Here is a 24592-nt window from a genome sequence, read left to right as displayed (position 1 = left end):
AACAAACTCAAAATAATTGGCAAAACTTGTTTTAAGCTTACATGAAGCTGCATAAAAAACTTAAAAAACAAACAAACTGGAAAATAAATACACAATAGAACAATATAAAGCACATTGCACCGATGTATGGTAGAAACCAGAGTATTATTGTACTGTATTTCCCTTTTGATATGATATTGATATGTTGAACAAGAATTTCCAGTACATGGCTGTTGTATTACTGGACCTTATAACAACGAGACATATTAAACAGAATATTTCCCAACATTATTATGTTAAATAATCGATTTAGGCACCATAGCGTCTCTCCTAGTTTTGGACTTAAAATAGCTATGTAGCTTATGATCTAGCTTTCCTGGCCAGTTACTAACAATCGGGAAGTAAGACCAGAAAGATTCACAGTCTATTTTAAGGAATAATTAACAGTCACGGGTCTTCTGAGCCAAGAAATAAAAGCAATTCATGACAAAAAATGAAAGTGAAGAAGTAAACACAGAGGTCTGTAAAAACATCTGCCATCTTGCTGTATGTATCCAGTGAGCGACTGATCACCTCAGATGGAATCCCAGACAACAAAAGTGCAGCAGTGAGGACAGTTGTCTTCGTTTTTTTCTCCCCCTAAAAAAACAAAAAACAATTAAATAATTATAATCAGCATCAACACAAGCTAAAATAAACGTATAGAAATAAACATCCTATTAGCAGTGAAACCACAGGAGTGGACATCGTAAAAGGGTAAAAAGCAGTGAACGGAACTTTCAAACATTCACTGTCATTTAAAACACCTGCACCAATAAAAGATTCAACTGCATTGAAAATTTGGTAAATATCAAATTCACGGCTTTACAAATATGACGTTTGGAGGATATTTACAAAGAGGGAACAATATAAACACCGGTTTTACTACTATCCTGGAGCTCTGTTAGAGAGATTCAGTCATTTCCTGTTTGAAAGAACTTACTCCGAGCAACATAAAAACAAGTAAAAATTTGGAATTTTGACTCCTGTAAATTCCTTACCTTGAGTACAGCACAGGACTGGTATTCACAGATTATAGTTTAGATGTTACTACTTTCAGGTAAATGAACAATAGTAAAAACATTTGCTAGTGTGTACCGATATAATCCATGAGGCTATATATTTTTTTTCTTTTTTTAAAGAGAATGATAAAGACACGAGGCAAACCAAAATTCACAATTATCCTAAATTGTACAAAACAAGAATAGTATTGATAGACCATGGGAAGTACCAAAGCAAAAAAAAAAAATGAGGGGTGGGGCAATACAACAACCGAGAACTTCCAACAAGCCACAGGAAAAAAAAAAAAAATGGATTTTTGTAAAATCTTACCGTAAAATCCTTTTCTCTTAGCTCATTGACAGACGTAGTCCTCGGTGATACAGCACCTTTGGGTTATGTTGCCTCCACAGGAGCAGGACTAGACAGGAAATAAAATGCTCTGGCCACACCCTAGGGGCAGTCCCCGAGGGTATATCCTCTCTCTCTCTGCCACAGCAAATCAGTTATGTCACAAAGCAGTGTTTAGAGAATTTAACCCAACCCAACTCAAAAACAGAGGGGCGGGTACTACGTCTGTCAATGAGCTAAGAGAAAAGGATTTTACGGTAAGATTTTACAAAAATCAAAAAAAAAAAAAAAAAAAGATTCAATTTCCAATCCCAGCCAGTGCAGCTTGGCATTGGAGCTCACCCCCTTTTAATTGCGGCAGCACAACCTGCTTGTAGATCCAAGTCAAAAGCATCTCTCTCTCTAGTCTACAACCTGCATCCTCTAATAAGGAAGTACATAGGGCTGCTCCAGAAGAACTACAAGTACCAGCAGGTCCCGTCACTACTCCAAAGTTATTATACAGATAGCAGAGCATAAGTTCCTATAGGCAAAAGCCATCTCATTCAGTCTACTACCAGCATGATGGGGGATAAGCTGCTGCTCCTCTAGCTGCGCAAGAACTTCACACTACCCCTCATTTATATACATAACAGAGTACAACAACTCATGGATACCGGTCGCCTAACTCGTACTACTACCATCTCTCTCTCTCTCTCTCTCTCTCTCTCTCTCTCTCTCCCTCTCTCTCTCTCCCTCTCTCTCTCTCCCTCTCTCTCTCTCCCTCTCTCTCTCTCCCTCTCTCTCTCTCTCTCTCCCTCTCTCTCTCCTGTGGCATGTCAGAACAGATTTTTGATTGATTGATTGATTTATTTATTTATTTACATTATTGCGGGGACATTTAAAGCCCAGCCTGATCTATTTAAATTTGCCACAATTTAACAATTTCAAGCTCTGGATATTTCTTGCATCTTTCTAGCAAAAAGTGCTGTAGTTTTCCATGGCTTCAAGACTACGGCCTCATGCACACTGGACATTTTTGGAGCTGCTGTTAGCAGCGTCAGACGTTTTTTTTTGCAGCTGCAGAACGCCCATCCATGTTATTCTATGGCTTCATGCACACATAGAGATTTTAGGAGCTCCAAGTGGCATAGGCGTTTTACAGCTCCAAAAAAAAAAAAAAAAACCCAGGAACTGTGCGTTCTGGAGCTGCAGCGTCAAGCTGTAAAAACGTCTGACGCTGCTAAAGGCTGAATAACGTTGCTTAACGTGCGTTAAGCCACGTTATAAGTTTTTTTTCTTCCATTCAAAATCAATGGTTCCCTATGGGAGCCTATTGATTTGAATGGAAGGTGCGGATCAGGATGATCCGACTTGCGGTGCGACTTGCACTGTGAGAATCTTGAGGGGGGAACTCCACGCCAAAATGGGGAAAAAAAACTGCGTGGGGTTCCCCCCCAGGTTCCAAACCAGGCCCTTCTGGTCTGGTATGGAATTTGAGGGTAGCCCCACGCCGAAAAAAAACGCCCCCCAAAATCCATACCAGACCCTTATCCGAGCATGCAGCCTGGCAGGGCCAGGAAAGGGGAGGGGACGAGCGAGCGGCCTCACCCCCCTGGACCATATCAGGCCACACACCCTCAACATGGGGGGTGTGGGTGCTTTGGGGCAGGGGGGGCTCGGCATCCCCCCACCCCAAAGCACCTTGCCCCCATGTTGATGAGGACCAGGGCCTCATCCCCACAACCCTGGCCGGTGGTTGTGGGGGTCTGCGGGCAGGGGGCTCAACGGAATCTGGAAGCCCCCTTTAACAAGGGTGGCCCCCCCAGATCCCGGACCCCTCCCTATGTGAATGGGTATGGAATACATTGTACCCCTACCCATTCCCCCATAAAAGACAGTGTATGTAAATAATGACAGGAGACGTTTTGAAAAGTTTATTAAAAATCTTCATCCGGTCTTCTCCCCTCCGGTCCTCCTCTGACGCTGTCACCGATGATTATGCCGGTCTCCGGTCTCTGCAGCTTATTATATAGTCATTAGGGGCGTGGCCTCCCAGTGAGGCCCCGCTCCCTTATGTCACCGACGACGGCGGTGACATAAGGGGGTGGGGCCTCCCGGTGACGTCACCGGGAGGGCACGCCCCTAATGACTATATAATACGCTGCAGAGACCGGAGACCGGCATAATCAGCGGTGACAGCGTCGGAGGAGGACCGGAGGAAGGCAAAAGACCAGAGGAAGGCAAAAGACCAGAGGAGGCGAGAAGAGCAGATGAAGATTTTTAATAAAAAAACTTTTCAAAACGTCTCCTGTCATTATTTACATACACTGCCTTTTATGGGGTGAATGGGTAGGGGTAAAATGTACCCCACACCCATTCACATAGGGAGGGGGTCCGGGATCTGGGGGGGCCACCCTTCTTAAAGGGGGCTTCCAGATTCCGATGAGCCCCCTGCCCGCAGACCCCCACAACCGCCGGCCAGGGTTGTGGGGATGAGGCCCTTGTCATCAACATGGGGGCAAGGTGCTTTGGGGTGGGGGGGTGCAGAGCCCCCCTGCCCCAAAGCACCCATGTTGAGGGCGTGTGGCCTGGTATGGTCCAGGGGGGGGTGGGGCAGCTCGCTCGTCCCCTCCTCTTTCCTGGCCTGCATGCTCGGATAAGGGTCTGGTATGGATTTTGGGGGGGGCCCCATGCCGTTTTTTCGGCGTGGTGCTACCCTCAAATTCCATACCAGACCCGAAAGGGCCTTGTTTGGAACCTGGGGGGAACCCCACGCCGCTTTTTTCCCCATTTTGGCGTGGAGTTCCCCCTCAAGATTCTCACAGCGCAAGTCGCACCGCAAGTCGGATCATCCTGATCAGACTTCCATAGGGAACCATTGATTTTGAATGGAGGCAGAAAAAACGCTGCTAAAAGCTACGTGGTCAAACGTGCAATAACGCAAATGGAAAAAGCTACTAAAAGCAAGTTTTTACAGCTGCTTTTTCCTGGCGTCAAGAAACAGCTTTGGAGCTTGTTTTTATGACGCCCTGTGTGCATGGAGCCTACAAGTCCCAGCATGTTCTCTCAAGTCACTGGTGGCTTGTTTTTTCTGGATATCAATGTGCCAGATCTAAATCAACTATTCTATCTCTCTCTGTCTCTCTCTGACATGGAGGAGCCGGCGTGTGGGAAAGGTTATCCCACAAGTAAGCAGATTGCCATCATAATTCTTTGGGGGGGTGGGGCGAGGTTAATTACCAGTGGTATTTGTATTATGCAGAATGAGGGGGTTAACGTATTGCTACTGATGCATTTGTGACTGACCGGTGGCAATTAACCCCTTTGTGCTGCATAAGTGCAACCAGTGTCAGTGCAAACACTGACACTGGTGCCACTAATGCAGCACAAAGGGGTTAATTAACTGCCACTGTTCGGTCACTAATGCATCAGTGGCAATACATTAACCCCCTCATGCTGCATTAAACAAATAACATTGGTAATTAACCTTGCCTACTATTTTAAAATCATTTGGGGGAAAAAAGTAATTTTCGGTTTCGTTTTTCGGCAAAGGGCATCCTAAATTTTCGGTTTCTGTTTCGGTGCATCCCTACCTACCAGTGTCCTTATTACAGTAACAGTGCACATTTTTAGCACCGATTACTGTAGTAATGTCACTGGTCCTCCCCAAAAGTGTCAAAAATGTCAGTTAAGGGTCCAATCTGTTCGCCGCAATGTCGCAGTCCCGCTAAAAATCGCAAATCGCCACCATTACTAGTAAAAACAAATAAATAAAAAATTACATCTTTCCCTTAGTTTGGTTTACCCAACATTTTATTGTGTCTACAATCAAAATACGCTTATTGTGATTTTTTTTTTACCAAAAATATGTAGCAGAATACAAATTGGACTAAAAAGAATGAAACAAACAGGATTTTTTTTTGTCTTACAGCAAAATCCTTTTCTCTGATGTTCATTGACGGACACAGGACACTAGGCGGAAAAGGGTTCACAAAAGTTGAGACTTTGACTACGCCCATGGGCTGTCCCAGGGGGTATACTCCCACTTCCTGCTCTTGGACGTCAGTTTTGTAAGAAGCAGTGTCAGAAGAATACATAACCCAACTCCACAGAGGTGTGGGTGCTGTGTCCGTCAATGAACATCAGAGAAAAGGATTTTATGGTAAGACAAAAACCCAGTTTTCTCTTTCGTTCATTGATTGACACAGCTTCGTATCTTCATTGACCGTTGGGGTGGTCTTAAGTTGTTCAGGTTGGTGGGGTCCAGTGAGGGCTTTTTAAGTATGGGAGTGATTTGCGCATGTTTTAGAGGGGAGGGGAAAGGTGCCACTAGAGGGAGAGATTAAAGATGTGAATAAGGGAGCATAGGATAGAATAAGAGGGTGTCTGTAGTAGTTGGGAGGGAACAGGATCCAGGGAACAGGTGGTTAGGTGGGCATCTGAGAAAATGTTTTTAACCTCTTCAGTAGTAGCCAGTTCAAAGGAGGAGAGTGTTGACTGTACGGTTAGGCAAGGTATGTTGAGTGGGGAAGATGTGCGCACAGTGGCGGTGTCCTCACGTATTGCATCAACCTCGTCTTTGAAGTGATTGGCAATCTCTTGGGCAGTGATTGAGTTAGTGAGTAGAGGGGGTGGGGGACGAAGCAGAGAGTTAAAAGTTGAGAAGAGCCAATGGGGACTGGATGACAGGGTAGTAATAAGAGAGACAAAGTAGGCTTGTTTGGCAGCATGGAGGCATGAATTGTATGTTTGGAGGGAAGATTTATATAGGGTGAAGTCCTGCAGGCATTTGGTTTTATGCCACCGTCGTTCATGAGCACGACAGTGTCTCTTGAGATTTCTACTCTTGTCAGTTTGCCAGGGTTGCAATGGTCAGGGCTTGATTCAGCGTGTAGTTAGAGGAGCAAGTGCATCAAGTGAGGATGAGAGTGAGCTGTTGTAAATAGAGGTGGCCAGGTCAGGACAGGACAGGACAGGGGAGAGATTATGTCATGAAGGTGGTCAGTAGAAGAATAGAGGAGGGAGGGGTTAAAGTGACGAAGGTTCCTACAAGTTAATTGTTTGCTGCTTTGGGGGATGGGCGATTTGAGGCAAGGATACAGTGAAACTGATGAGGTTGCGATCAGAGAGAGGAAAGGGGGTGTTGGTGAGGTTGTCACCAGAGATGAGAGAATATAAGGTCAAGGGTATTACCATTGGAGTGAGTGGATGTGTGTGTCCATTGGGTTAGGTCAAAAGAGGAGGTTCATTTGAGAAGTTGAGTTGTAGCTGGGCTGTTAACATTGACAGGGATGTTGAAGTCCCCAAGAATGATGGTGGGTATTTCAGAGGAGAGAAAGTAGGGTAGCCAGGCAGCAAAGTCATCAAAAAAGTGTGATGCTGGTCCAGGGGGCCGATAAATTGCTGCAATCCTTAGAGAAATGGGAGAAAACAGACGAATACAGTGCATCTCAAAAGAAGAGAGTGACAGAGAGGGAGGGTTTGGAAGGACTTTGTAGGTGCTTTGCGGGGATAAAAGGAATCCAACCCCACCTCCTTTCTGTCCGTTGGATCTGGGGGAGTGAGTCCAGTGGAGGCCACCATAGGAGAGGGCAGCAGGAGAAGCAGATTCAAAATTTTGAAGCCAGGTTTCAGTTATGGCGAGGATGTTAAAGCTATGAGAGATAAAAAGGTCGTGCACAGATGTGAGCTTGTTACAGATGGAGCGAGCATTCCAAAGGGCACATGAGATTGAGGGGCAGTTTTTAGGAAGCAGGGGGACAGAAATTAAACTGAGTAGATTGCGGCTGTTGCAGTTTCAATGATCTCTTCCATTGAAGCTCCGAACAGACGATCCCCCACAAACAGGAGATCAGTCAGCACCTTCTTGGAAGCTTGGTCCGCAGACCAACACTTTTAGCCAAAGCAGGTGACGGAGGGTCAACGTAGTCACAGATGCCCTGCAGGCCCTCGGGGCCGCATCCAGGGAGACATCACAGATATACTGCAACCCCTGTATGAACTGGTCCGTCAATTCCGCCAACTAAGGAGGATGTTGACCCCCCTTCCAAATCCTGGTGCAGGATTCAAGCCTATTTCGTAAAGGTCTGAGAGACCAAGGTAATGGCAAACACAGGCCTCAAAATGGAACCGGTCACAGTGAAAAGATGGCCGACCAGAGCCTCAGTCTTCCTGTCCACAGGATCTTTAAAGGACGGCGCGTCCTCTACTGGTAGCACGGTGGCCTTATTCATCCTGGAAACTTGCGAATCTACCATCAGTGGAACCGTCAGTTTCTTAATAAGGGACTCCTCAAAGGGGTACCTCTGAACAAAACGCTTAGATATCCCAACCATGCGTTTCAGGGAACTCCACTGACTGGTGACAATCTCATCAAAATAGGCAGGAACAGGAAACACCTTAAACGCCTTTGACTGTTTGCGGCCTTTGACTTAAACGCCAAACTGAACGCAGCACTAGTAGTATCCTCCATTTTTAGAGTTTCTAGCACTGATACCATCAGTGCCACCACAAGCACCTTTTCTTGTGCAGCAAACGAGGAAGAGGGTTCATCCTCACTATCAGAGCCCTCCAGATGCATGGACGCAGAGCCCGAGGGGTAGCTGGCTTTCGGGGCAGCCACTTCATCCTCAGAATCCGAGGACCCAGAGGGGGCAGGCGAGGGCGCTTCTTTCCCTGTCTTTTCAGCAGGGCTAAATCCACTTTTGGTACCAGGGACTGCAGGACGGCTGTCATGGCCGCCAGGGCGGAAGTAGATTCGGAGGGTCTCGTGGCCTCAGAGTGGACCCGGTGGTGACACGCTCTCAAGCTTCCATTGAAAAATGCCTGGGATCACAAGATTCAACAAAAAAATTAAGCTGGGAGACCTTAAGGATCTAGGTTATCCAATGCAAAACCACAGCCTGCTGTTGCTTGTAGTTCCTCTGGATCTCGGTCCTCAGGAACAAACAAAAAAAAAAAAAAAAACACAAAAACTTTCCCTGTTACAGCTAAGACTGAATTTCCAGCAGGGATCTAGGTCCTAGTTCTAACACTAGGCAGAACAAACTGTTTGAAGATAGCAGAGTCTGAGGGGTTATGCCTGAAGGGACAGCCCCCATAGGCGGGATTCCGTTTTTTTCCTGCCTAGTGCCTATTCCTAGAAGGAGGAGCATAACCCTATGAGTCATGAAGAAAAGGAGCTGCGTCTGTCGAACTTCAGAGGAAAGGATTTTACGGTAAGTTCTTACAAAGACCCAGATTTCTATTTCCCCTTTAAAAAAAAAAAAGTGTCCTACCACTTTAAGTATTGCACTACAGGTTCCAGCTAACGCTACAGCAAGAAGGAGGGGGTCGCATACACCACCGAGGACTCACCACACCGCCACAGAGTGAGCGCAAGCAGCGTCAGTCAGCCTGTTCCGTGCTGTTCGGAGAGGAAATTGCAACAGCTGCACACTGCTCCTCTGACTACAGGAAATTGGCCGTCAATAGGCTTCTATGGAAGCCTATAGAAACATGGCCGCTGAATGCAGCAAAGAAGGGCTACAATAAAATGGCGGCGCCACGCGGCAGGAGCGCAGCACACTATACCCCAGGGCCTATTACAAATGTGTTAGTCGGCAAGGGGGGGGGGGCTTTACTAGGGACCCCCCCCCCCGAAGCTGGCCAAAAAAGCGCATGTTATTTGTTGTGTGAACCGCCACATTGCGTTCCCAGCCCCTACCATACAGTCCTCACCCCATCACTGGCTCCGTTTGGGAGGGGGTTTAGCATGGAGGCCCCCTTTTTTTTTTTTTTTTTTTTTTAAATGGGGTACCAGAGGCTTTGGCAGGTCACCGGAGAGACCGACCACCTCAGAATGGGCCCGCTTCCACCCAAAGTTTCCCAGAGGAGAAAAAAAGGTGGAACAAGTTTACTCGCCATACCTTTGGAGACTCCAGGCAGAACATCTCCCTATCTTGGTATGGGAGGAGCTGCAGGCCAGGGATACGCTGCGACTCAGGCCGCAACTCGGACGTGTGCATCCTTGTGAGGTGTTCACTCACCGCCCAGCCCCGGACCAGTGGAGCTACAGTCTGCATGCTCTTGCTGGCTAGACTGGGGGGGGGGTCGAGAACATCCAGTGCGTCACCCAGTCCGGCAGTTGATTGCAGTTATCACAGGTACAGCTTGATTGTAGAAGGAAAAAATAAAAAAAAAAAATAAAAAAATAAAAAACTTTGTTTAAAATTGAGAAAAAATGCCAGAACCAGAGATCCCAGCAGGGAGCTAGGTCCTTACTCCTTCTAGGCAGAAAAAACTGACGTCCTTGAGCAGGAAGTGGGAGTATACCCCATGGGCATAGTCAAAGTCTTGTTAACCCTTTTCCGCCTAGTGTCCTACTCCTAGGAAGAGCAGCATAACCTATCAATGAAGATACGAAGCTGTGTCCGTCAATGAATGAAAAATAAAAATTACATTTTTAAATTTTTTATTTTTTGTGAATGTTATATAGCAGAATGTAAAAAAAATTTTCTTCCAGAACTGTTGCTCTTTTTTTGTTTTTAGCGTAGAAACTTAAAAAAAAAAAAAAAAAAACGCACAGGTGATCAAATACCACCAAAATAAAGCTCTATTTGTGGGGAAAAAAGGAAATCAAGGTACAGTGTCGCACCACCGCGCAATAGTCCGTTTAAGTAACGCAGTGCCGAATCACAAAAATAGAATTTTTGTAAAGTCTTACTGTAAAATTATTTTCTCGGAGTCCTCTGACAGTCGCCGCCCCTTTTCAAATCCATTACGATTGGGTAATGACTGCACTTCTAGAAGTAAGCTAAGCAGTTATTAAAACAATTAATAACACAGGTTTTTTTAACCAGACACACCTCTAGGGGGCTGTCCCTCAGGCATTATACCTCCGCTACTTCCTGTATCTTACAAGTTCTTGTAGCAAGCAGTACTGAAAGGCAAACACAACCCCATATGCAAAAAAAGATACCAGAGGGGCGGGGGCGCTTGACTGTCAGAGGACTCAGAGAAAATAAATTTTACGGTAAGACTTTACAAAAATTCTATTTTCTCTTACGTCCTCTGACAGTTGCCACCCCTTTTCAAATCCATTACGATTGGGATGTCCCAAAGCAGTACAAAGGTGTGAGGGGTGGGGAAAACAACGCAACCATCAAAGAGGTAACGAAGGCCACCCTAGGCAAAACATTGCCCTAAAGGAACTGGAAAAGACCAGGACAATGAAAACCAAAGAAGAGACAAGACTCTTCAAACAACTGCCGCACTCAAACTTTTGCGGCCAAAAGAAACATCCGAGGATGCCAAAAACATCAATATCGTTCAATTTTGTAAAGGTGCGCGCAGGCGACCAAGTCGCCGCCTTACACACCTAAGCCACAGAAGCCTGATGGCAAAAAGCCCAAGAGCCACTAATGGCCTGAGTGAAATGAGCCTTTACAGGGAAAGGAGGAACTTAACCCATAAGAAAATAGGCCTTAACCACAGTCTGTCTGATCCATTTTAAAATGGGCGCTGCGGACGCAGCTAAGCCCTTCCGAGGTACCTCAGGAAGAGCAAATAAGGAATCAGATTTTCTATTAGACTCCGTGGCAGATAGGTAAATCCTAATGGCCTTGCTTTCTTTAGATGTGGTACGGGCTATTGGGCTACTTCTTTAGGACGCTCAGGCTGTGCACAGAGCAAGGGCAACACAATATCCTCAGTAAGGTGGGAGAAGGAGACCACCTTGGGTAAAAACGATTGATTTTGTCGCAAGACTACCTTGTCCCTATGGCGCACCAAGTAAGGTGAATGGCAAGACAAGGCTGCAATTTCAGACACTCTGTGAACAGATGCGATGACCACTAAGAAGGCAACCTTCTGGGGCTTGGAAATTCTTTTTAGCTTTCTGACTGTCTTTTTACATCAAAGAAACCTGACATTTTTTTTTTGGTAGACTTTTTATATTCACTGTACGCAGCCCCACAGAAGAAAACCTGCTTCTGTGAAGCCCCATGTGTGTGTACATGCAGCAGGAAGGGGCTAACAACTAGCTCCCAGCCTCCTTCCCTTACCAAAAAATTGAGTTGCATCAAAAAAAAAAGCGTAAAAAAAACGCATTAATACATAATCTCACTGAAAATCACATCACATCGCACTAGTGTGAACCTAGCCTGAAAACCCAATTGGCAAACCTGCTTGTATCCACCCTTATGAAAGGGGCCTTAAAGCAGAACCCCAGGATCAGCAAAAAAATAAAAATAAATAAAATCACCCATTTGTGCACCACCCTACACAAAAAACAGTTCATACAATTGTGAAATTCCTTACCATTGAAGAGAAAAGTCTAACTGAATTTTAAGGAAGTCTTCTCTCTAATTCAAAAGATACCAGCATCTGTTCTGCCAAGGAGGTGTTCTAGCAATGATTACATTATATCCTCTCCTCTCTTTTTACAGGAAAAAGAAATACATTTTACCATGAACCTTTGGGTATTGCGGTGAATGTGGGTGGGTACACTGGGCCTGTACATTTTAAATTTAAACTCGCCCACGTTAACATAAAACACGTTTAACATTCTCCAGCCACACTACTCAGCACAACACAGACAGTAAGGTGAAATTCTTAGAAATGTAAACGCATACATATACAAAATGTTTACTTCATTCTATGTAGTCTTTCATTAAATATTGATCTCTCCCTCCTCTAGGTTCTCTGTTACTGGGTGTAGCTGCAGTCTGCACATGTGATCTCTCCCCCTCCAGCCAGAACAGTAGATAAACATATTGCCCTATTTGCTTTGATCATTACCGAACTATAGACACATGCCCATAATTATTACACAATATACATTGCTGTAACTCAGTATTCAAAATATTCCTCCTCCTTCAGCATTCCTAGCATCATTCATTGCTTGGATGGTGTACATGAGCACAATCCTTGCCGCAACACAGAAAGAGAGATTTTGGACATGCTGCTTTACAACTGGTGACATGGTAGCATGAGGGGGAAAAAAAAAAAAGTGCAGCACTACCCTACTATTCAATAACAATAATGGTAGAACCCTCGAATGTATTGTAATCTCAATAAACTTCAATATTACCACAATACCAGTCTCTATGATATGTAACATCACACATAATACACATCAAACTTAAAATAAAATATTAAAAATGAATAGGGATGGTAGAAACCCCTTCTTTAGAGAATTGACATACAGATTAACTTCAAGTGCAATAATTCCAGTGATATGTAATACACATCAAAAGAGAATAAGACAAACTTTTTTAAAACTTAGCAGGGTGGTGGAAACAAAACCTTCAAGTGCAATAATTCAAAATCAAAATAAAATCTAAAATTAAGCGTATGGGCCAGGTTGTGCACGAATAAAGATGTATCGGCAGTGTTCTCCCTACAAAGAGGCACGAGACAAGGTTGCCCTCTCTCGCTGCTTCTATTCGCACTTACCTTTAAGCCCCTGGCTCTGGCAGTGCGCAGACAGCGACGGTGGGTGGCATTTGATGGGGATTTTATGGGGGTTTATCGGAAATCTCCCTCTATGCAGATGGTGCGCTGATATATTTAGATGGCTTGGAGAGGTCACTTAGGTTTCTGATGAGGGTGGGGGTGGAGTTTGGGGTGGTCTCTGGCCTACGAGTTGGATGGGACAAATCTGTGGCTTTTCCAATCTGCCCCAATCTTTAACTAGGATTGTCAAATCTGAAATTTCGGCCCACCTTTAAGTTTTTAGGGATACAAATTCATTCGGATTTGTCCACTTTGAGTCTCTTAAAATAACCCATTATATCACATATGGAGACTAGGCTGCATACCTGGTCTTCCTTGCTTCTCAATTTGATTGGCAGGGTGAAGATTTTTAAAATGATTTTCCTACCTAAATTCTGATAAGTTTTTCAGGCATCCCCTGTTTTCTTGCCAAAGAAATTGTCCAAAACTTGACTCCATTTTGACCTCCTTTCTTTGGCAGGGGGCTCACCCACATATCACTAAAACATCTCCCCAAGCTTCAAAGTCTATTGGTGGTTTGTCCTGTCCGAATCTTCTCAACCATTTCTTGGCATCGCAACTTACCATTATTTATGATTGGCTTTGTGAGTCTCCCTCAACTTCCTCCACTGCCCTAATGTCTGCATTTTATGAGTCCAAGCCCAATGTTATTGACGCACTACAAAGATCTATTGCTACACATTGCTCACGCAACTCACCCCTTGAGGTTATCTGGCGGGCCTGGCATGAGAGTGGTAAAGTATTATCACAGACTATTACTGTGTCTAATGGCCCATTGTGGCATAACGCAAACTTCCCAGAGCTCTTGGGTCACTCTGACTCGCTCTCTGTGGTGGACCCGATTTGGGGTCACCCACACTTCACATATTTTTGTTACCAACCTTTTTATTTTGTTTGAGTTAAAGGCTTAAAATGGTGTGACAAATTCTTTTTTAAATCCCTATTGTTATGCCATGCTGTTCAGGCGCAATTTGGGGGGTTTGACTCAAGAGCTCTCAGAATCACCAATAGAGGTGCTACTGTCTTACCCCGATATAAACACTGGTTACCACTGTTTATTCACGGTTCCAGTCTGCTGGGAGCAACCCCTTCCATCTGGCAAAACAGAAATGGGAGGTGTTGATCCCTGGGTTATACGAGGATGGATGGGAGGAGGCCCCGGAGGTCTGTTTTCAGGATCTTTTTAGCTCTAATGATCGTTATACACAATTTAAGTTTATACGCCATCTGCATTATACTCCTAGGAAACTGGCTCGTATGGGCTTTGACTCCGCTGCTGCCTGCCCCTGCTGTGGTTCAAGGGGAGCAGATCTTGTACACCTGTTCTGGACCCACCCTAAAATCTCAAAGTATTGGAAAGATATTTTCTCCTTTTTTTGAGAATACCCTCCATTTGCCTGTTCCTCATACCCCAGAGGTTGGACTGCTTTGTTTTCTTAACGGCTTTATACACTGGACACATATTTGAACCGGAATTGAGTTGAATTGAACCTGAATTGAATCTGTTGAGATGGAAGAATGCGGATGCACCTTTGGTACAAAACTTTTATAGTTTGGTGAAGATCTACCAGTTTACAAGTTGATACAACAGGGTAGGGCCTGCCTCAATAACTTCTTTAAAATCTGGCAGCCCTGGCTTGATATTGCAGACTCCTTTTGGAAAGATACCCCACCATCTTAACACTTGTAAAAAGGTAGCTTTAATTCAATACCTATACATTAATGGAGTGCCAAATCCCAAGCTGTGGGCTTCCTTGCTTTCTTGCTAGAGGGAATGGGTAGCGAGGAGGGGTCAGGAGTGTTGTATGTGTGGTCAGCTGGTTGTTTTAGTTATTTTGTGGTTGTTTTCTTTGACTTTTTCGCTGTACAAATTCAGGGCTCAATGTAGTCCAACCGAACTAGCTAGGTTATCCTAAGTACTCTCTGTCCCTATGGGGAAGCAAACCTATTATATCATCACTTTTGTTAACTTTTAGCCTCTCAAGGCTCATTGTGACATTAATTTTCTTATACATTTGCCCTTGTAAAATGTGTTTAGCTTCTGGATAATGTAATGTGAAAAAGAAAAGAAATAAACAACTTTCAAAAAAAAATCCAAAATGCCATAATGGCGTGAACCTCCCAACTAAAGAAAATGTTTGCACTTGAAGTTAATTTGTATCACAAATATCTGTAGAGGGATTTCCACCATCCCGGCCATTTTTTTTTTTTTTTTTTTTTATCTTAATGTATGTTTTATTCTCCTTTCGATGTGTATTACATATAAAATCACATATCACTGGAATTATTGCACTTGAAGTTAATCTGTATGGCAAATATCTATAGAAGTGGTGTCTACCATCCCTGCCAAGTTTAAATTTTTTAGGTTTTGTTTTCCGTTTGAGGTGTATTATATATGAAGTTACATATAACAGAGACCAGTATTGTTGTATTATTGAAGTTTATGGAGATTACCACACATTAGAGGGTTTCACCATTATTGTTAAGTTATTGATTTGACAGTTAAATCGCTGCACATTTGATTTTAATTTTGAGGCATTAAGATCAACAGATTTCAGTTGTGCCCCACCAGGCCGGCCCCCTCATGGACAATGTGCCTAGCTGCTGAGCTCCTCTCACCATCCCTGTACTCAGTACACTGATAGGTAGCATTGATGGGTACTGCACAGAGGAGAGGGGGAGTTTCACAAGCAGCAGATAGTGAGACTGGCAAAAGCTGCTCAGTGTGTCAAACATTTAGGTAATGTAATTGCTTGCAAGGCGAAGACAAGCTGTCAAAAACTCAGCGGCGTTGTTGGGGGTGGGCAGGACCCAGCAGCTATCAAACACCAGCCAATGATTGGACTGCTTAAGAAAGGCTGCTTACGAAAGGGGGCGGGGCCACAGAAACGTAGCAGCCCACCCAGTCATTATCGCATTTGCTACTGTTTAATAGCTGTTCGGTACCCCCTACCCTGACATCACCTCTTAAATTTTGACAGCTGGTCTTCTCCCTGCAAGAAGTTACATTACCTGACAGTTTCACACACTGAGTGGCTTTTGGAAGCCTCACTATCTGCTGCATGTGAAAACTATTTCACAGCGTAACCTGCACCTTGGATGCTGTCATTTTTAGGACACAGTATGTAGATGGGCGATAGACCAATGGTGTCTGAGTCCCATCGTCCCACTACAGCAAGCAGGGATGGAAGTACATCCCCGCTTGCTGTAAACAGAACTACAAATGGGCTGTGCCAAGATCAGTGGATGAGAGAATCGGAAGAATAGCAGCCATCGGTCTTACAAAAAGGAAATCACTGGGGATTAATGGTTTTATTTTAAAAAGATCAGGCTATTTCAAGGAAACTACTGAGTTAAAAAGAAGATGGATGGCATATTCAGTGAAGGTATAACATTAGCAAAAATGAAATCTAAAATATTTTTTGCCAGGAGTTTTCCCTTAAGGATTTTGCCATTTTAAGAAACAATCATTAACCAAGCCTATTTCGGACACTTGTTGTGTACAAGTTAAAATGAGTATTTTTTTTTTTATAGAAAATTATTTAGAACCCCCAAATATTATACATTTTTTTTAGCAGAGGCCCTAGAGAATAAAATGGAGATTGTGGCAATACTTTATGTCACATTGAATTTGCACAGCTGTCTTTCAAACACAATTTTTTTTCGCAAAAAATATACTTTTTTGAATTAAAAAAATAGAACAGTAAAGTAAGCACAATTTATTTTTATAATGTAAAAATAATGTTAGGCTAAGTAAATTGATACCCAACATGTCATGCTTTAAATTTGCGCAAGCTCGTGGAATGGCAACAAATTGGCGATACCGCATGTGTTGTTTGAACACCATTTACATATGTGGGTGCGACTTGTGTATGCATTCGCTTCTGCGAGCGAGTTCAGAGGGACAGGGCACTTTACGTTTTTTTTCTTATTTTACTTTTTACGGTCCCTTTAAGAAAATTTTTTGGACCACTTTTATTCCTATTACAAGACATGTAAACATCCCTTTTTATGGAAATAAGCAAGACAGTGCCTCTTTAATGCAAGATCTGGGGTCAACACCTCAGATCTCACATTTACACTTACAAGCAATTATAATAAAAAAAAAAGGGGGGGGGATTTTTGACTTGCTGTAAAATCTATTTCTCTGATGTTCATTGAGGAACACAGCTCCCAATCTTCTTGACCATTGGGTTATACTGTCCCCTACAGGAGATATGACACTAGGCAGGAAAAAGCTTGACTACGTCTATGGGGCAGTCCCAGGGGCTATACTCCCACTCTCAGCTATAGACACTCAGTTTTGTTACAAGCAGCATCAGGAGAAAGCCAACTCCATGGAGGGGTGCTGTGTCCATCAATGAACATCAGAGAAATGGATTTTACGGTAAGTTAAAAATCTCATTTTCACTTTTGTTCATTGATAGACACCGCTTCTTATCACCGTGACCATTGGGACGTCCCAAAGCAGTGTCAAACATGAGGGGTGGGAACAGCAAGAAAAACTCCCAAGGCTAAAATCGTAGCCAACCAGGTAACATGGAGCTCACCTGAAAAAAACAATACACCCTCAAAGAGGACCAGGTCCTCTACACAGCAGCCTGCAAAATTTTTGCCGCCAAAAGAAGCATCTGCAGATGCCAACACATCCACCTTGTAAAACTTTGTGAAAGTGTGCACAGACGACCAGGTGGCCACCTTGCAATCCTGCAGCACTGACGCCTGAGGACGGAAGGCCCAGGAGACACTAAGCACCCGAGTAGAGTGCGCCTTAACACGGAAAGGAGGAACCTGACCCTTAATTGAATAGGCCTGAATCACTGTCTGTCTGATCCATCTGGAAATGGTCACAGCCGAAACAGCCAACCCTTTCTGAGGTCCAGCCACGAGTACAAAATAGTGAGTCTGACTTCCTAAAAGACCCGTAGCTGCCAGTTACACCCTGATTGCCCGAACCACATCCAGGGAATGCAAGGCAATTTCCTTAGAATGTTTAGGCCTTGGACATAGGAAAGGCAACACAAGGTCTTCATCCAAATGGAAATCATAGACCTTTGGAAGGAATGATGGACAGGGACGGAAGAAGAACAACCTGGTAAGGTGAATGACAAGACAACGCTGCCAGATCAGACACCCTGCACGCAGCTGTAATAGCCACCAAAAAGGCCACCTTATGGGACAACGTAAGCATGGGAACCTCCCAAATATTTTCGATGGGAGGTTTCTGGAGAACTGATAACCAAATGAAGGGCCCACGGTGGCAATGGAGACCGCACAGGAGGAGCCAAGTGTCAAACTCTCTGGATAAAAAGGTACGTACCATTGCCGTGGCCACTTCCTGTGCCCCCTTGGTGATTGACAGACCACGGCCGGGGCATTGTCTGGTTGAATTCGTACCTGACACCCCTGAAGATGAATTATCAAATGATCCAAAGTCTGATCGTTCAGAGTACCAGTACATTATTCTGGACTTCCAGAGTCCAGACCTCCTGAGCACAATCTGTGCAGAGGACGCCTCTTTTCCCGGACAGGCTGGCATCTGTGGTGACAACCGTCTAGTACAGGGGGAGAAAGGGGTTTTCCCTGTCGAAGTGCCGGAGAACAAAGCAACCTCTAGAGACCGTGGATTCTTGTCCCATTTCACCAGAATCTCTTCTGTAGAGATGGTGTGGAACTGTGCAAACGGAACTGCCTAGAAGGTAGACACCATCAAGCCCAGCACCCGCATGCAAGCCCAGAGGGATGACCATCTGCTGAGAAACAGAAGCTGAATTGCCTCCTGCAATGTCTGGAGTTTTTGCAGAGGAAGAAACACTCTGGCTGAGGCAGAGTCCAGAGTCAGATCCAGATAGTTCAGTTTTGTGGACGGAACCAGAGCAGACTCCTGAAGGTTCCGAATTTAACCGAACTCCCTCAGAGTTTGCAGAGTAATCTCCAAGATGTCCATCAGAGCAGTCGGAGGCTCCGCTCACAGAAAATGATCGTCCAGGTACCCCCAATACCGGGACCGAGAGACGGATGAGGGTGCCCCTACATGCAAAGGAAGCCTTGTTCGCAGGTCTGGAAGAGCCCGCTCGTGGCTTGCCAGACCAGGAAACCTTGGAACCTCCAGTGGAGGCCCTGAAGGGCTTTGATCCCTTGTCTTGAGTCCCTAAATAATGTCATTAAAGGAAACGCCAAACAGGCCATCCCCTACAAGGGGAAGATCAGATAAGGCCTTCTTAGAAGTCTGGTCCTCAGACCAGCATTTCAGCCATATAATACCCCAAAGAACGACTGCTGATACAGAGAGCCTAGAAATCAAAGGAGCTGCATCCAAAAGGGCATCACAGACAGACAAACTGTAGCCCCTGGACCAACTAATCCTCCAGCTCCGCAAAGGCAAGGGATTTAAAAATTTTAGCCCACTCGGTCAGAATTTGCGACACCAGGGCAATAGTAAATGCTGACCTAAGTTCCGAACCAGCCACAGTGAACATGGCAGCCCAGAGCCTCCGCCCTCTTTTCAGCCGGATCTTTAAAGGCCGGGGACTCCTCAATTAAGGTAGCTTTATTTAACCTGGAAACTGGCGAGTCCGCTTCAGGTGGGACTGGCCACTTTTTAAGCATAGCAAAACGCTGATGTCAAAGTAAGCGAAAAAGGAGAACACCCTGGCAGCTTTGGAGGGCCTGTGGGTGCCAAAAAAGACCGGTGCCTCTGACGCAGCATCGGTCGCATCCTTCATTTTTAAAGTTTCATGCACTGACACAATTAGTGCATCCACCAGTGCCTTTTCATGTGCGGCTAGAGGAGCAGAGGAATCATCCTCCCTATCAAAGCACTCAGGGTGCGTGGACTCAGACCCAGTAGGGTGACATGCGTCCGCGGTAGCCCAAACAGATTCAGGATCTGATGAGACAAATGAGGCAGGTGAGGGCGGGGGGGGAGGTATATACTAAGCTCACCCGGAAAACAATCAGTGGAGGGCCGCCGACTGCAATCCCACAAAGGGGGCGCTGACCAAGGGCCCACAAATGGACCACCTACTGAACCCCGCAACAAAAAAAGTTTATTTTCCTTTCAGCATTCTCCCATTCTAGTTTGATTGCATCTAGAAGGGAGCTGTGCACAGGAAAAACCCTGCCCTTTTTCCTATGCATTCCTTCATAAAATAAGATCATGTTTAAATAACTGAACCTTCTCCTCCTCAATTTCAAGTGTAACAGACAGCCTTTAGCAAGGTATCCACATCCTCTAGTGAAAATTTGTACCTGGAGCCTCTGATGGATTGCTGGATTCCCTTTCCCTAGGCTCTTCCCCCTGATCCTGACTCTAGTAAGGAATGGGGGGGGGGGGGGGGAGCAGACTCCTCTCTAGGATCCTCCCCCACTTGCACTCTGCGGTGGGGCTTCAGCCACAGGCCTATCCAAGGCTTGACTGCATTTGGTCAAGAAGGTTCCTAAAAGAGCTAACAGTAGAGGAAAGTTCACCTCTAACTGAAGTGAGCATCTTTTGGAAGGATATTGCTAGTTCATCCTTTACCAAACTGTCTATGCATGCACGAAAACTACTTTACTCCATGTGGAGCCTAGTTTAGTTCCGCAGACTGCACATTTTTCTTTCTGGGTGGCTTTGCATGAACCTTGCCCTGAGCCTTGTTCTACAACCAAAAAAGAAAAATCCAGTTTGAGAATTTAAACCACCCAAAAACTCCAAACAACCCCAGTGCAGGAGAGAGAAAAAGTGCCCCTTTCACCAGATGAGGGAAAAGGGAAGATTCTCCAGGCTTGTTTGAGAGGTGCTGGTGCCAGAGCCTATGTCTGCTGCCTGAGCAGTTGCTGCAGACGAATCCATCCCACTCTGTTCCCACAGTTTCTTCTGGGTTCTTCACATAACACCAGTCGCCCAGCAATTTCCGGTTCGCGCTTAGAAGAGACGGGAACCAGCGTCTCCGGCACCTGCCGATGACGTCACCACGACCGCAAAGCGACCTCGTCACTTCCTGGGGCAAGAGTGGAATGCAGGAGTTCCGCCCCTTCCTCCAACACATGGAGCTAATAAGGGAGACCCTGAACACAGAACTCTGCACGGCCTGCGAAGGGAACAGCAAACACACCTTTTTCAGTGTGAGTAATCAGTGTACTGCCTGAGCATCTCCCCCGCTGCCAAAACACCACATGGATCAGAAGAGACTCCCTCCTGCTTCCTACAATGCCATTAACAATTCTGGCCCTCCCCAGGCACTGAGAACAGGAGAAAGAACAGTCACCACTAACCTGTAAGTAGAGGTATCGCACTGGGCAGGAGAAGGTAAGTAAGATTCTTTCAAGTCTCCAAAGGACAGACCAGGAGACCAAAGAACCAGGTTCCAGGAAACATGTTAAACCCTTTCCGGAGGAAACACTAATACTGAAGGGTGAGGACTGGAGGACCGCTTTTTATCTGGTGAGGTTAACGTTGTTTCCTGTCCTGGTAGGAGGAGCCCTAGGGAAGACGCATTGAGCAAAACTGAATGCCTATAGCCGAGTTAGAGTATACCAAGCTTTTTACCTGCCTAGTGTCCTAAAGTATAACCCAATGGTCAAGAAGATAAGGAGCTGTGTCCGTCAATGAACAGAAGAGAAGTCATTTTTTTTTTCCAAGAAAAAAAGGGCACTTTAAGGCCGGAGGGCAGAAGTGAGGTTTAATGTTTCCCCGGTCCTCCAAGGCCAAAGAGTCAAGTGAGGGCCATCTTGCCCTCACTCAACTTCCTGCCCATCTGTTCACCAGATCAGATTGTTTCCGCTGCTGCCGATCTCTCCGTCGAGCAGTGGAAACGACCGAGAAGCGACGGGAGAAGGCACCTCTCCTTCCACTCATAAAAGTGATAACGTGGCGAATCTGACGCTGGGACCACTTTTAAATGAAAGCGGACCGCCCGCCTTTTAAAAATATACCGGGGTTATGGCAGCTATCTGCTGCCATAATCCCGGTATTTCACGTCAAAGTAGCAACGTAAATATATGGTGGGCAAGCCGGAAGGGGTTAAATCAAACTGAATCAGTTGTGTGGGTGGAATGCGTGAGGAAAATCAACCTACAAACAAGTGGAGGTTGATAAAGACAATTCAATGCAAAAAAAAAAAAAAAAAATCTTACAGGAATTGTAGACTGCATACAGTAAGAAGACACAGGGTTCTTAACAGGGAGAAATTTCAAGGAAGGTAGGAATTTCCAGATGTACTGTCCAGGCTCAGCAGGAGCACAAAGCAGACAATGTCGAGGGCAGAAGGTGGTTAGGCAAGGATACTTCGTGTAGCAGATAAAAGACATATCATGTAGTCATCATAATCAAAAAAGACCTTTTGCAATCAGGAAAGGTCCAGTGGCACCATCAGATCAAACATGGCAGAAACCAGTGGGACCCAGGTACAGTCATTTACAGTCTTAAGATATCCGGTTCAAGGTGGTCTTAATGGAAGACTTACAGCTAAAATGCCATGCATCCAATGTGGAAACAATGCCAGCTACTCACTTTATACAAGTAAATACAAGAACTGGTGTACAAAAAACAATAAAAAAGTGTTCTGAACGGAGGATTCAAAATGTGAAATATCTGGCTGTACTAGAAAGCAATTTGCCAAAGGCCTGGTACAAGGATGAGGGTCTGTAAGCAACAGTGAAGCCATATGGATTTTCCTTGGACTAAGGTTGCATTTCTGCACATTCAGTTGGGGATGTGTTCAGAATGAATGGTCTCGTCGATGCTGAAAAGTAAAGGCGGACTTGAACATGGAATCCTGGAAGAAACAGTATGGCTCCCTCAGAGCCCAGACCTCAACCATCATTGAATGTGTCTGGGGTTAGACGAAGAGACAGAAGAAACATAAATGAACTGTGTGAGTTCACCTAGAGGTTTCAAAACTAACCTCCCTGCTTAATTCTTAAAAAAAAAAAAAAAGTTTGACAGTGTAGTGTACCTAGGAGAATTGAAAAGGTGAAGGTATATTTCCTTTACTATCCATGTATAAAGTAAAATGCGTGGCTGTTGTCAAAACTAAGCTGCTTGTTGCTATCACTCCCAGCCTTAGTTAAAGTTTAAAAGCTTAGAAGCAGAATCTAAACACAGCTGACAATGGATGCATGGACCAGGCAAAACTCGCCATAACATTGTCACCTGTCTGAAAATGAATTTCTGGCATATATTCCTATGATAGATCACTTACTAATAATTTTACCTAAGCTTGTGTACAGCAAATAAATCTGCATACATTAAATACAAAAGCAATAAAAAAGAAACTTACCTTTGGAAAATATTTGGACAGTCCCATGAATGCAAGTTGCAAAGTGAGGAATGGAGCAAATATTGACTGTGAAAAGAACAAAAGAAGTCAGACAATTAAAAGAGATGAATAAAGCACCACTGTGATTTTGTAAAATAAAGTATACTGCAAAAAATAGTAGCTAATGGCATTTCACACTTATCTTTATGGCTGTCAGCTTATAAATCTGTTCTGTTACCTTATTACCTCTTGATTAGTTAATTGATAAGCACCCACCCCCTCACTAACAGTATTTAAGCATCTCCTTGCAAAGGCACGTTTGCAAGTGGCACATTTGAGAAGAGAGCCCCAAAAGCAAAGTGGGGCGATTTCTATAAGTGGGAGCACTTCAGCGATGGCACAAAGCGAATGAACAAAGGAAAGGCAGAGATGAACACCAAAATGTAGTTTAATTCTCCTGCGTTCAAGTGCAATAATGGGAAGGAAGAGGGAAGTATCCAACAAATGTGGATGGGTAGGACTGAAGGTCTTGCTGCCACCTCGGGACCAAGGGTATCCGATACAAACTGAAGAAAAATAACAAAAAGAGGGGCGCACCGACCTAGTGCATTACCAATAAAAACATTTATTAAAATAGTAAAATGCATAAAATATACTCACAAAAATTGTGTAATAATACACATATCAACAAATCTATGAATAAGTAAAGACGTCTCCAAGGTGGCCAGGCACTGCGTAATGCAGGACGGCGTGCGGTAAACCGCACAGAGCTGCTATGGCTTAGGCTGATGCGTTTCGAGGGCGAACCCCCTTCATTCTCTGCCTGGCTACCTTACTTTCTCTCTTCCAAAATCCCCAGAATCACTCTCGGTGACTTCAACATCCCTATTAATACGAACACTCCTGCCACTTCCAAACTTCTCAGTCTAACCTCCTCCTTTGACCTGAAGCAATGGATACATGCTTCTACTGTATGCTTCTATGTGAGGAAACAGATGAAGCAGGGGAAGGCGGGGAGCGATTTTTACTACCCCGCCACCCAAAAGCCACCTCCACCCAGGACACAAAGGACTCCAGGACTGCTGTCAGTGTATCAATAGATGGTTGGGACCTGGAGGGCCCCGCAGGCACTGAGACTCTAAGGACTCCATGAGGAACAAGTGTACCCCACAAAAGTGCAGAGAGACACTGCCAAGGGACACCCCGACTGTGCTGATAACACCACCCGGTCGCCAGCCACAGAGCATCCCTAATCCTGCAGCAGAGAGAGGGAGAGTACCCCACCAGACAGTAACCGGCAGCACCAGGATTAAAGCACTCCACGTGTGGTGTCCAGAAAGGACAGAGGCCCAGGAGTCAGCACCAGGGGGATAAGGAGGGGTCCCCACAGCTAAAATGGCCGCCCAGAAGGCTCCGCAGTAATGGTTGCCATTCATTTCATAGACTAACACAAAATTGCTGCCGCGGCTACACAAATATGGCCGCCTGGGGACTCAGGATGGATC

General features: G+C 44.9%; 1 protein-coding gene across 1 annotated transcript in view; it reads right to left on the bottom strand.

Annotated features, from left to right (window-relative positions):
- Positions 1 to 237: 237 nt before the first annotated feature.
- CAMLG (calcium modulating ligand) overlaps positions 238 to 24592 on the bottom strand; it is a 66918-nt gene continuing 42563 nt past the window's right edge. The window contains exons 3-4 of the mRNA XM_082252704.1: positions 23109 to 23174; positions 238 to 618 (exon numbers count right to left, since the gene is read on the bottom strand). Coding sequence (XP_082108830.1) covers positions 427 to 618; positions 23109 to 23174 — 258 coding nt within the window. The 3' untranslated portion in view covers positions 238 to 426. The remainder of the gene's footprint in view (positions 619 to 23108; positions 23175 to 24592) is intronic.

This window comes from Pelophylax lessonae (genome assembly GCF_965119305.1).
Source record: "Pelophylax lessonae genome assembly, chromosome: 4".
In the NCBI taxonomy this organism is placed as follows: Eukaryota; Metazoa; Chordata; class Amphibia; order Anura; family Ranidae; genus Pelophylax; species Pelophylax lessonae.
This window is presented reverse-complemented; position numbering and strand designations above follow the sequence as displayed.